Raw genomic sequence first — 14,332 nt, 5'->3', positions numbered from 1 at the left:
TTCATACCAATGTCATGACATAATATACGATCAAATAGAATACAGCAGCAATGTTAGGAATTAAAAAGTATCTATATTATAATGGATCAAGGTTATCAAATTGTTCGATACAACTTGGTGTATTACAGTTAATCACACTGTTAACACAAGACACTTCAGTGGGTTAACAGTAAAATAGACATCCACACACACACACACACACACACACACACAATATACATGTAGAAAGGGTTTGAGAATGGTTAGAGAGCAAACTGAGTCAGAGAGAAAACAGAGTCATCCCTCCATCACAGAAGAGGAGAAGAGAGGAGAAGAGGAGAAGAGAGGAGAAGAGAGGAGAGAGAAGAAGAGAGGAGAGAAGGAGCAACAGAGACACGATCATTGATTCTCATCTCCGTCCAGATGAGTGAGCACAGAGTGACATGTGTTCTGCTGCCCGGCCAAGGCACACACACACACACACGCACACACACACACACACACACACACACACACACACACACACACACACACACACGCACGCACACACACTCACACACACACACGCATGCACACACACACACTCCCTCAAACAGTTGTATTCTACCCAGCAGTACTGCCTGCAGCCAATCAAATCAAAGGGTGTGTGGGTGTGTGTGTGCGTGTGTGTGTGTGTGAGAGAGAGAGAGGCTGGAAGAGGGGGTCCTGTAACCAGAGCCCAGATTCTTTGCACGACTGAAAGGAGCATCAGCGTCACAAGGTCCAGTCGTCAGGAAGGAAGAGGCAGCGCTTGTTGACATAGAGGGAACACGGGATAACACACACACACGCACACACGCACGCACACACACACACACACACACACGCACACACACGCAGGAAAACATGTGCACACAGTAGGGGGGTTGTGCAACGGCGGCAGTCTTGAAAGAGCGTGAACAGTCAGGTGGGAAATTCTCTGGTCACAGTTCCTGCATTCCCCAGGAGCCAAGTTAGTGCTGATCCCCCCGTGTGTGTGTGTGTGTGTGTGTGTGTGTTTTTGTGTGTGTGCGTCAGGAGCCATATTAGTGTCGTCTGTCCTGTGGGTGTGACAGGAAGTCCAAAAACAGAGAGGTCCTCTGAAGTTCACCCCCCCCCCACACACACACGCACACAAAACAGGACAACACCAATAACTCAGTCTGTGTGTGTATGTGTGTGTGTGTGAACCATGTGTGCATCACAACGTGATGTACAAACACTGTCAACTCAGCATGTCTGATCTCCATGTGCGGACTGGAAAAGGCTTCAGGCCCTGGTGTTATTATATCAGTTCATAGCCCAGACATAACCCAGCCGTTTGGGCTGTAACACAATCTTATTACAACACACACGGTTTTCGAAGTCACTTCTCTGCATTGGCATAACAGTATTCTTATCAACATCCCCAGACAGCTGACAATGCTTCACTAGGAGTTCTGCTGAACTACAAGTTCAAGGAGTTCTGAGAACTACAAGTACCTGCAGTCCACTGATAATGGAGGCAGATTACACTCAGTCACACTTCTATCAGGTACTTTACACACAGTCCTGGCAGATATGATATGATAGGTTTAAGTGTGCGAGTGTGTGTGTGCGAGTGTGTGTGTGCGCGTGTGTGTGTGTGTGTCTGGGTCTGTTTGTGCATCTCAGGCGCTGGACAGCATGGTGGACGTGAAGATCTGCTGCAGTATTTGGGGTATCTGCTTGGTGTCCATGGCAACGAAGGATCTCCCTGCTGGCAGGGTTCTCTGTAGTCTGGAGAGAGAGAACGGGGGAGGGGGGGGTGGGGGGAGAGTTATGGAGGGAAAGTGACCTTCTATTGAGATGTTTCCCAAACAGCAGCATGAGGGTGTGCGGTCCAGACGATGTTCACAACAGAGCTCAGTGTCCACATGGAGAGAGGGGGAGAGAGAGAGAGAAAGAGAGAGAGGAAAAAGAGAGACAATAGCTGATTCACCCCCCTCCCACCCCCGACCCCCTCTCTCTCTCTCCCTCCCTCTGTTCCAATGGATGGACTTAATTTTGTCCTTTTGGTAAAAGTTGATTGTGCTCTAAAAACATGAACGATTAAAATAAAAAATGCAGCAACACGAAATAGATGACATATTGGAAGGGAACTGTTTAAATTAATGGCAATATAGCCTACTGTACCTGGCTGAGTTCATGGAGTTACAAACATTTATCTCTTACAACATACATAAATAAATAATAAGGTAAACCGTAGCGATATAATATTGTCATCACAGCGCTGTGGATAGAGATTGAACAATCAGAGGTTTAAATAAAAGTAGGCTATCTTTTTGGATTTGTTAAAAAAATAAATAAATTAAAAGCAGGGAATGCGCACCAGACATGGAACACAAACGGGGATGGAAATGTATTTGTTGGTGAGTGTTGGTGTTGGTTGGATAGTTGGACAGCTGCATTTCAAACTCACAACATTCTAGATTATGCTACTAGCCAAGAAAAATATAACCTTGAATAGCTCAAACTTGGAAATCACCTGTTTGATATGTTCTTTAATGGTGCCGTGATATGCGATTTCGGGCGTGCTAGTGTGACAAGAGATTTGAACAGATTTGTACGTGTAATTTCACATTGTGGACGTTTTCTCCGTTCGGGAATGTAGCCATAAAAAGACGCATTAGTGTAATCCAGGCCTAAAGAGCCTCGGGCTGAGACAAACAGACCCAGCGCTAACAGCAGGGCCTCTGGCTCTTCAAAGGGCCTCGGAAACCACAACACAGCCCTGGTCTGGCCGGGCCCCCAGCCAGGGGCCAACAGGAGGAGGGAGGAGGAGGAGGTTTCACAGAAAACACTTATTCCTCACAGTCCTGCCCTCAAAACCTCTCATCTCAAGTCTTTATTCTGGGATTTAGCTCAGCTCAGAGCGGTCAGTGTACACACACACACACACACGCACACACACACACACGCGCGCCACGTCTCACCTCTCGGCCTGATCCCCCAGGGAGCCTATGAAGATGGCAAAGGCGTTGACCTGAGGGTCGGAGGTCAGGGCCCTGGCGAAGCGTTCGGCCGGGATGCCGTAGCGCTCCAGGTTGGCGTCGCTCAGTACCACCACAAAGCGCTCGTCCGCCTCCTCGGCCGCCAGCGCCCGCACGCTGGCCTCGGTGCACTCCAGCGTGTAGTCGCCGCTCATGCAGAACTGGGAGTGGGCGTGCATGTTCTACAGGGGGGCGGGGCGAGGGAGGGAGGATTAGGCCATCAGAGAGATCTGGACGTCCTACAATCCAATCCAATCCAACTTTATTTATAGAGCACATTTAAAATGAAGAGTTGACCAAAGTGCTTTCCATTTCAATCAATACAAAAAACACAGTAGACAACACAATAGGATAATAGAAGCATAATGAAAGATAATAAAGAGCTACTGTACTCTGATACTTAGTATTAAAACGCCAGGGAAAACAAATGTGTTTTTAGGCGGGACTTAACACTGGAAGCGTTGGGGCCTAATGTGGGGGGGGGCAGGTCATTCCAGAGATTGGGGGCAACTACCACAAATGCTCGGTCTCCCCTGTGTTTTAGCCTGGATTTAGGGACGACGAGGAGCGACTGGTCAGCCGACCTGAGGGACCGTAGTGGGATGTACGGGTGTAGGGTGTCAGCGAGATTGGGGGAGGGTGGGGCCAGACCATTCAAGGCTTTATAAGCAAACAATAAAATCTTAAAATGAATCCTACAGAAGAGAGATGGTTGAGAGGAGAGATGGTTGAGAGGAGAGATGGTTGAGAGGAGAGATGGTTGAGAGGAGAGATGGTTGAGAGGAGAGATGGTTGAGAGGAGGAAAGGACCTCCCGTAGGAGGACAGAAGAAGAGAGATGGTTGAGAGGAGGGAAGGACCTCCCATAGGAGGACAGAAGAAGAGAGATGGTTGAGAGGAGGGAAGGACCTCCCGTAGGAGGACAGAAGAAGAGAGATGGTTAAGAGGAGAGATGGTTGAGAGGAGGGATGGTTGGGAGGAGAGATGGTTGAGAGGAGAGATGGTTGAGGAGAGATGGTTGAGAGGAGGGATGGTTGAGAGGAGGGAAGGACCTCCCGTAGGAGGACAGAAGAAGAGAGATGGTTGAGAGGAGAGATGGTTGAGGAGAGATGGTTGAGAGGAGAGATGGTTGAGAGGAGGGATGGTTGAGAGGAGGGAAGGACCTCCCGTAGGAGGACAGAAGAAGAGAGATGGTTGAGAGGAGAGATGGTTGAGGAGAGATGGTTGAGAGGAGGGAAGGACCTCCCGTAGGAGGACAGAAGAAGAGAGATGGTTGAGAGGAGGGAAGGACCTCCCGTAGGAGGACAGAAGAAGAGAGATGGTTGAGAGGAGAGGAGGGAAGGACCTCCCGTAGGAGGACAGAACAAGAGAGATGGTTGAGAGGAGGGATGGACCTCCCGTAGGAGGACAGAAGAAGAGTTCTCACCTTGAGAACCTTCAGCCTCTGCTTGTTGTTCTTGGGGATCTTGTCCGTTCTGACCAGCTCGATGTCATAGCCGTCCCCAGAGTGACCCACGATGTCATACTGGAGGGGAGGGGGAGGGGTTGGTGGAGGAGAAGAAGATGGAGAGAGAGGTGGAGATATTACAGTCATTGTACAAGTGTGAGAAATATTAGTAATGCATGCATAAAAAGCGGCATGGTTTTGATGAGCAGGTGTGGTTTTGATTTTGAGGGATCGGTCACTTTGACTACATTTCTCCTGTAAGTGAAGAGTGCTTCTAACTGTAGGAGCTCACAACTCACCTGTGTCGCCTTCCAGACTGGTTTTGAATCTATGGTATGTGGAAGATGAGTACTAATAGATTCCTATATGTTGTAAATAATAAGAGCGAGGCCTGCTTGTTTCACCAACAGACGGGACAACTGGAGAGACCCGTTTACGCAAGTTCAAGCCCAGGTTCTGCTTGGTTAGTTGTTAGTTTTCACCTAAAAAGGTGATGAAACAGGACAACAGACATGATAAGAGTTCTTGACTGAGAGAAAGTGAGACACTGTACAGGAGAGAAAGGAGCAGGAGATTTTGAGAGAGACTTTGAACGAGGCCCTCTCGTCCTCTTTCAACTATTCAACTGGTAAAAGAATGTATGAATTAATGCTTCTTCTCAACTGATGTCGTGTACAAAAACCTTCTTGAATGTGTAGTCTAATAATCATCTACTGTGCTAATACAGTTGTGCTAAATATCCTGTAGTAATTCTATTATGTTGTGTTAAATTGACTGTTATGAAACTTAGAAGTAGTTTGTCATTCTTGGGAAACACAAGTCTGCACTCGTCAGTGTCAACCCATTTGATATTGAAATGAAGAGGGAAATAACCTTTACACAACGGGAGTAAATCTTCCAATGACAAGCCTAGGCTTGGTCTGATGATCTCTACCCAATCTCTATCAAATCTCTCTCCTATTTCTGGTCCATCTCTACACCAGCTCTAATCTACCTCTGCTCAGAGCTCAGTATGTCAGCCCAGTATGTCACACACACACATGCCCACAGGCACAGGCACAGGCACACACACACGCACACACACACACACACACACACACACACACACACACACACACACACACACACACACACACACACACACACACACACACACACACGCATGCACACACACACACACATACACACCTCACATACACCATCAATCATAACTGTGTTACATAAGCTTAGATGAGACTGGTTGACAACAGGGTTATTTCTGATAAGGGCATAACGGATGCAGACCAAGTTAGCAACTGTGTGTCTCACCCATGTGTGTGTGTGTGTGTGTGCGAGCGCACATGCATGTATGGAACTGTCTGGCCTGTTTAGTAAACCTACTTGGCTTCTGCTGCAGAAGAATGGAGTCTGCCAAGTCTAATGTTGTCTGGTCTCCATGGCGCTCTTAAACGACTAGTTTGGTATTAAGCATCACAAGCCCTGTTATAAGGTTATTTACAATCATACACAAGGGTCCATATACATATTTTTACAGACTGTGCACTCTTGAGATATCAGTGCTCGTTGCTCATGTCACAGCTAAGTACACAATGGATCTCTATGGGCCCAGTGGTCCTTTAACTCAAACACCAGGCCGGACCGCGAGGACGCATGGAGAACAGGTCACCTCATCCCGATGAGTTCTCAGGGTCTTTCTGGCGTATATCCTATAACTTATCTCCAGCTCACATGGTGGTGTGTGTGTGTGTGTGTGTGTGTGTGTTTGTGTTCTTTTGAGCTATGGTCACTGGACAGCTGACCAGTGTAGCTACTGTAGTCTCCCAAGAGCCGGCAGTCTCCTAAGAGTCTGATAGGCACAAGAGGGTCACCGACACGGCAGCGTCATGATCACATGATATCAGCTGTGTTTAGACCTCAGCGGCTTCCTCGTTGTATCAGCAGATTCGGGGGATGGGTTCGCAGATATATTAGGTTCTCGGCTTCTATGGCTTTATCCTAGAATAGCTGAGTAGTACATGTCGTGTCTCATAAGCCCATATGGGCTGGGCACCAAAAGTGGTGTGTGACACGGAAATAAAATAATCAATCAATCAATCAATCAGTACACGTCTGTACCACTGAACCGGATCCTCTACCAGCAGATAGACCACGTTTCTTCACACTAATCATGATACTTTAGTACACGGATCCAGACCCAACAGAATAAATATGGGAAAACTGTTGATTCAGCTCTTTCTGATTTATTACCGGGAATTCCAGGAATTCTGTTTTACCCGTCCTGGGCTTTTGTGGTCACTGTGTTTTGACAGTTATCCGTCTGCACTGCCAGAGAGGATTATTATTTAAATACAATTTTAAAAATGGATACCTCCTCAGACACCATACTTCATTTCACACCTGCCTCAACTGTTATTTCAAGTTCTACAGTACACACCAAATACAGCAAACCCTGAGAAATTACACACATTATATTCAAAATAGGACAGATCTTAGCTTTATTTATGGCTAAATCACTCAAATTAGCACATGGTATTTGAAACAGGCTGGGACATCCTGGATGGGACCGTCTTGCTCCTTAAGATTTACAGTCTTGCGAACTCCTTTCTTGACCTTTAACCTCTGCCTTCCCAATGCTCTTTCTCAAACTATTACTTTAGTAAAGTGTTACCTTCCCTAGTAACTCATCTGGTTCAGCAGAAAGCAGAAGATCAAAAAGGTCAAAATGTACCCAAAAAAAGCTCTGTGATGCTTTTTTCAAATATATATATATATATATATATATATAGCAACTGGTACTTATGTAAGGGGAGTTTCCAGAACAAAAGCGCTGTCAAAACTGCTCTGTGCCCCCCTCGTTCGCCCCGGCCGTTGGCTGAAGTGTCCAGGCCATATCAAACTGACAAAAACAAGAGCAGATTGGGTGTATCTTGTTTCTGTGGCCCGGTCCTTCACCAGCCCCGCGCCTCCGGGGTGTCTGAGGAGTCGAGGCCAGACTCCTGCGTTGACTCGCTCAGCCAAGCTTCTGCTGCGGTTTTTCGCTGGCCTCATGAGACCACCCTGATCTCGCCAGATCACATTCTGTTCCTCTCTCTGATCGGTCTGGCCCGGCTCAACGTGCATCTTAATGAAATTTCCTCTGGCCGAGCAGCGTCCTCCTCCTCCGAGGAGGCAGCTAGGGGCGTGGCTTAGATGTGACGACGGCGACGGCGTGAGGCGCTGACATGGCACCGTGATAGATGGTGATAGACGGGTGGTTCATCCAATCACCTGCCAGGTATTTCTGAAAGTGCCCGCCCTTTTCCAAACGGTGTCCAAACAAGCAATGGTTGGCGGAGAAGGCATGGTCAACACAACTCGATGGTGTGTGTCCACGTGTGTTACCTTAGATGATACCTTAGATGACAGCTGACTGTGTGTGTGTGTGTGTGTGTGTGTTATTAGATGCAGCTTTATGTAAGGTGTCTTATTTAAAGGCAGTGACACTGATATGTGATCAGCAAGGTTTGTGTGTGTGTGTGTGTGTGTGTGTGTGTGTGTTATTAGATGCAGCTTTATGTAAGGTGTCTTATTTAAAGGCAGTGACACTGATATGTGATCAGTAAGGTTTGTGTATGTATGTGTGTGACACTGATATGGTGGGTGTGTGTGCGTGCGTATGTGTGTGTGTTTGTGTGTGTGTTTGTGTGTGTGACACAGATATGTGATCCTCCTCCTCCTCTCTCTCCCTCCCTCGTCCCTCTCTTCTCGTGACTCCACTCACATGGTCGTCAACGCAGACCGCACTCACTCACTCACTCACTCACTCACTCACTCACTCACTCACTCACTCACTCACTCACTCACTCACTCACTCACTCACTCACTCACTCACTCACCCACCCACCCACTCACTCACTCACTCACTCACTCACTCACTCACTCACTCACTCACTCACTCACTCACTCACTCACTCACTCACTCACTCACTCACTCACTCACTCACTCACTCACTCACTCACTCCACTGTGTGTTTTTCAGTTCAAAGCCAGAGCCCCAGAGCCAGATTAGAGAGGAGAGGGTGTGTGGATGAGAGGAACGCTACAATCACTGTACTTCTCTGAAATGACAGTTCTCTGGACAAACGGAGACGCTGCCTGGCTGTCAACGCACCTGTCAATAACCTCTCCACACACTGTCACTGTACTACACACACTGTACTACACACTACACACACTGTGACTGTGCTCTATACACACTCTGACTGTACTCTACACACACTGTGATTGATTGTGCTCTACACACACTCTGGCTGTACTCTACACACACTCGGACGTTCAGGCTACATTAAGTATGGGAGCTGAGGACAGAGGGCACCAGACAGAGGCTGTGTCCCAAACGCTAGAATGCTGACTCTTCAGGAGGCAAGGAGGCACCAATCATGTCTCAACTGGATATTTATAAAAATTGCACCCCTGCTGAGATTCCTCTGACTGGGCAGATTTTGAAGGCAGCATAGATGCGTCCTTCGTCGGTCAAGACGTCCCACAATGCCGTGCGCCCGCTCCGACAAGAAGAGCAACAACGGAGAGCGATTTTGTCTGTACCGCCTTATTTTTTCAGGCATGAAAGTAACCATGTATTCCCAATAGGGTTCCTGAACACCGGGGCCCCTCAGGGGTGTGTTGTATCAGGGGTGTGTCCTATCTCCTTTACTGTGCTGTCTATACACAAACACCTGTACTGTAGATCTCAATCTGAGTCAGTATTGTTGTAGAAGTTTGCTGATGACAGCTCGGTGGTGGGTTTTATTACCAACAACAATGACTCAGAATACAGTAGGGAAGCAGAGGAGCTAGTGAGCCGGTGTGAAGCACAACAACTTGATACTCAACATCTCTAAAACTAAAGAGCTGGTTGTTGATTTCAGGAAGAATGCCAGCTACTATCTGCCTCCCTCCATCAATGAGGAGAGGTAGAGAGAGACCCCTCCTTCCCATTCCATTGGGACCACCATCCACGAATCCCTCTCATGGGATCTCAACGCCAGCCTCAAAATAAGCAAAGTCCACCAGCGACTCTGCTTCCTGAGCGACTGAAAAAGTTCAAGCTCAGTCGGGCGGCCGTGACTCACTTGTGACTCACTCAGCCATAGAGAGCGCGCTCGCTTTTTCCATCCTTGTCTGGCACGGCAACACAGACACTCGGGACAGGACTCGGCTTGAGAGAGATCTACAATCATGGGCTGTAGTCTCCCCTCGCTGTCTTCTATCTGTTCCACCAGAACGGTTAGGAATGCTAAACAGATCACAGCTGATCCTCTCATCCAGCTCACCACCTAATTACTCTGCTCCCAGCAGGAGGGAGACACAGGAGCATTAGATCCAGAACATCTGGCTTCAGGGAGAGAACCCGTCCCCACGCTCTCCGGCATCTGAACCTGCTCTGAAACCAGCCCGGCCGCTCTTAACACATCTGAACCTGCTCTGAAACCAGCCCGGCCGCTCTTAACACATCTGAACCTGCTCTGAAACCAGCCCGGCCGCTCTTAACACCTCTGAACCTGCTCTGAAACCAGCCCGGCCGCTCTTAACACCTCTGACTGCTGCACTTTGTGTCACACGATACCATTGTTCTACCTGCATGTGTGTTGTACTACTCGTATGTGTGTTGTACTACTCGTATGTGTGTTGTACTACTCGTATGTGTGTTGTACTACTCGTATGTGTGTTGTACTACTCGTATGTGTGTTGTACTACTCGTATGTGTGGTGTACTACTCGTATGTGTGTTGTACTACTCGTATGTGTGTTGTACTACTCGTATGTGTGTTGTACTACTCGTATGTGTGATGTACTACTCGTATGTGTGTTGTACTACTTGTATGTGTGTTGTACTACTCGTATGTGTGTTGTACTACTCGTATGTGTGGTGTACTACTCGTATGTGTGTTGTACTACTCGTATGTGTATTGTACTACTCGTATGTGTGTTGTACTACTCGTATGTGTGTTGTACTACTCGTATGTGTGGTGTACTACTCGTATGTGTGTTGTACTACTCGTATGTGTGTTGTACTACTCGTATGTGTGTTGTACTACTCGTATGTGTGGTGTACTACTCGTATGTGTGTTGTACTACTCGTATGTGTGTTGTACTACTCGTATGTGTGTTGTACTACTTGTATGTGTGTTGTACTACTCGTATGTGTGATGTACTACTCGTATGTGTGTTGTACTACTCGTATGTGTGTTGTACTACTCGTATGTGTGTTGTACTACTCGTATGTGTGTTGTACTAATCGTATGTGTGTTGTACTACTCGTATGTGTGTTGTACTACTCGTATGTGTGTTGTACTACTCGTATGTGTGATGTACTACTCGTATGTGTGTTGTACTACTTGTATGTGTGTTGTACTACTCGTATGTGTGTTGTACTACTCGTATGTGTGGTGTACTACTCGTATGTGTGTTGTACTACTCGTATGTGTATTGTACTACTCGTATGTGTGTTGTACTACTCGTATGTGTGTTGTACTACTCGTATGTGTGGTGTACTACTCGTATGTGTGTTGTACTACTCGTATGTGTGTTGTACTACTCGTATGTGTGTTGTACTACTCGTATGTGTGGTGTACTACTCGTATGTGTGTTGTACTACTCGTATGTGTGTTGTACTACTCGTATGTGTGTTGTACTACTCGTATGTGTGTTGTACTACTTGTATGTGTGTTGTACTACTCGTATGTGTGATGTACTACTCGTATGTGTGTTGTACTACTCGTATGTGTGTTGTACTACTCGTATGTGTGTTGTACTACTCGTATGTGTGTTGTACTAATCGTATGTGTGTTGTGCTACTCGTATGTGTGTTGTACTACTCGTATGTGTGTTGTACTACTCGTATGTGTGTTGTACTACTCGTATGTGTGTTGTACTACTCGTATGTGTCGTGTACTACTCGTATGTGTCGTGTACTACTCGTATGTGTGTTGTGTGTTGTTAGTTCTGGTGTTTTTGATGTTGATGAGCGAACCGAGACATATTCCCATCAACTTGCTGACATGCCAATAAATTATTGAATTTAATATATGGTCAATTTATCCAAATAACCCCAGTTTGTAAATCTGATCTGATGTTTCCGGAGATCGCTGGCCAGGTCTGTTTTCCACTGTAAGCTGGCTACGAATGATTTGGGGGGCAATATCTCTATCTATCTCTTACTGTACAGCAAACACTTTTTTCCCAGAATGTTTTTTGTAATGATTTACCGACAGGTGGTAGTTGTGATGTAACTGACGGACGTCAGCTTTCGGTATTTTGGCGACATGACATCACAACGTCGTTACGCTTTGCTGCCTTGGAAGTCCGTCTCAATCCAGACTCCAAAGCATACTGCCTCGGTAGACGGCAAGGCAGCAGGTAGCTGCCTACCGTTTGGGACGCAGCCGGTGTAAGAAAAGTGTTGCCAGTTCTAGTGCCCCTTGAACTTTGACCCCTGGACTCTAAGCCTGACAGGATTGGATGACCTGGTTGCTGCAGCGCTTCACTCTCTCTCAGTGGTTTTAAAACGAAAATGAAAGCGGTTGACCCCTGACCTTGAACTTGTGTTCGTAACCCTCCAGGGCCTCCATCACCATGCACACCGCCTCCATGGAGCGCTCCAGACGGCCGTCCACGCCGTTGAAGCGGTACATGCTGCCGGACACGTCGGCCAGCACGCGGAGACGCTTTGGCTTCTGCTGAGGGCTGCCCAGCTGTGGATAAAACACACACACACACACACACACACACACACACAGTCATATCATAACTAAGCTGGTATTTTATCTGGACCCCACAGCCTCGGCTCTCCCAGACCAGAAATAAGCCGTCAGGCTGTATTGTGTATTTAATCCTCGTCAGAATGGTTTTAATGGATGTACTGTTGCCTATGCACTTTATATGCATTTTGAACGTTCTTGCAAATAAAATCAATCAATCAATCAATCAGACTGACTTAGCCGCCACAGACGACTTAATTCAATTACTGCAAATGATGACCAGCGCCTGGTATGTAATGTCTCTTCTAATTAGTTTCAAAGAGAACTGAATGTTACTTGCTGTTCATTCACAGACTTTCTTTACAACCCAATCAAAAATATTCAATGTTTGGAGCTAAGTAAGTTGGAAAAACAAGTGAAGGTTTGGTTAGAAGTACAGTAAGTATATTTAGCTAGCATGGGAACCTGTGTGTATGTGTGTGTGCGTGCGTGTGTGTGTGAGAGAGTGTGTGGGTGATCCAGACCAGAGACTCGGCATGAAATAATAATCACGCACACCACTGGAATGCACGCTCTCACAGATAAGGCCAGTGTAATGTGTGTGTGTCTAGGGGTGTGTAAGGCACCCCTACCCACAGGCACGCATACCCATACACCCCCCCACACACACACACACACACACCCACACCCACACACACCTCCGGTTCCAGCTCTCCTCGGCGTTTGTAGATGGCCTTCTCTCCAGTCAAGCCGTCTATGATCTTGGCATCGTCCAGCTCTCCCACAGCCTGGTTCTTCAGCCACTGACGCTCCTTCCCCTTGGCCTGAAACACACACACACACACACACGTGCACACACACACGCACACACACATATACACACGCACGCACGCACACACACACACACTCACACACATACATGCACGCACACATACACATACACACACACAGACACGCGCACACACACACCCACACACACACACAAACCATCAGTGCCTTTTCCTGCTTTAAACCCTTCTTATCAAGCTGTGAACGGAACAATAGTTCTAGAACACTCTCTGTTCCGCCCCACTTTCTCCTGTCCCATTCTCCTGTTCCCTGCTGAGAGAGAGAGGAGAGAGAGAGAGAGAGAGAGAGAGAGAGAGGGAGAGACAGAGAGAGAGAGACAGAGAGAGAGAGAGAGAGAGAGGGAGTGAGAGGGAGAGAGAGAGAGAGAGAGGGAGTGAGAGGGAGAGAGAGAGAGACAGAAAGAGGAGGGAGAGAGAGAAGATAGGGAGAATATTATCACTTTAACCTGGCTTCGCCAACCTGATCACGTGAGCTCACATTCAGTTTCTCTGTGCAGATCATTCTGGCTACGATCTGATTTGACTGAGTTCCACCCGGCAGATATTTACTGTGACAATCCCAACCGTTTATCTAACATGGGGCGGGTTTGATACAACGGCTGTACCCATTTGATACAATGATGCGATGACTAACCCATGTTTCATTGATCTGATTGGTTATAGGTCTAACCAACTGCGTCCAGAGGTATTTTGGTCTGCGACCGTAAATGTTAAATGGACTGTACTTATATAGCGCTTTTCCACCTTAGCGGCACTCAAAGCGCTTTACAATGGCCTCTCATTCACCCATTCACACACACATTCACACACCAATGGCGGTAGCTGCCATGCAAGGTGCTAACCTGCTCATTGGGAGCAATTTGGGGTTAGGTGTCTTGCTCAAGGACACTTCGACATGTGGACAGTCGGAGCTGGGATTCGAACCACTGACCTTTCAATTACTGAACGACCCGCTCTACCAACTGAGCTACAGCCGCCCCACAACCGTAATTGGGTCTGCCGAAGCCAGGCTAACTTAACTTAACCCTAACCCTAGTAACCACTTTGATTTACCCTAACAATACTACCCCTTTCCCCTAGCTGCCTTTATTCTCTGAGGATAGAGAGAAGAACAAAAAAGAGTGAATACAGCCTGTCCCTTTCTACCCTGTGAGAACACTGTGTGTGTGTGTGTGTGAATGTGTTATCTTCAGGTTACGTCACAAGCCGAGCACTGCTATTGTATCTGAGGCCTAGGGGTATGTACTTTACTGTACTGTACTGTATACACCAGTATGGAACTAACTGCTACA

The 14,332-nt window shown here is 47.2% G+C and overlaps 1 protein-coding gene across 1 annotated transcript in view; it reads right to left on the bottom strand.

Annotated features, from left to right (window-relative positions):
* Positions 1–1,535: 1,535 nt before the first annotated feature.
* Positions 1,536–14,332, bottom strand: part of LOC311320395 (von Willebrand factor A domain-containing protein 8-like) — a 17,759-nt gene continuing 4,962 nt past the window's right edge. The window contains exons 3-7 of the mRNA XM_084452126.1: positions 12,891–13,016; positions 12,028–12,186; positions 4,434–4,532; positions 2,952–3,190; positions 1,536–1,755 (exon numbers count right to left, since the gene is read on the bottom strand). Coding sequence (XP_084308252.1) covers positions 1,647–1,755; positions 2,952–3,190; positions 4,434–4,532; positions 12,028–12,186; positions 12,891–13,016 — 732 coding nt within the window. The 3' untranslated portion in view covers positions 1,536–1,646. The remainder of the gene's footprint in view (positions 1,756–2,951; positions 3,191–4,433; positions 4,533–12,027; positions 12,187–12,890; positions 13,017–14,332) is intronic.

Source organism: Borostomias antarcticus (genome assembly GCF_949987555.1).
Source record: "Borostomias antarcticus genome assembly, chromosome: 17".
Taxonomy (NCBI): Eukaryota; Metazoa; Chordata; class Actinopteri; order Stomiiformes; family Stomiidae; genus Borostomias; species Borostomias antarcticus.
This window is presented reverse-complemented; position numbering and strand designations above follow the sequence as displayed.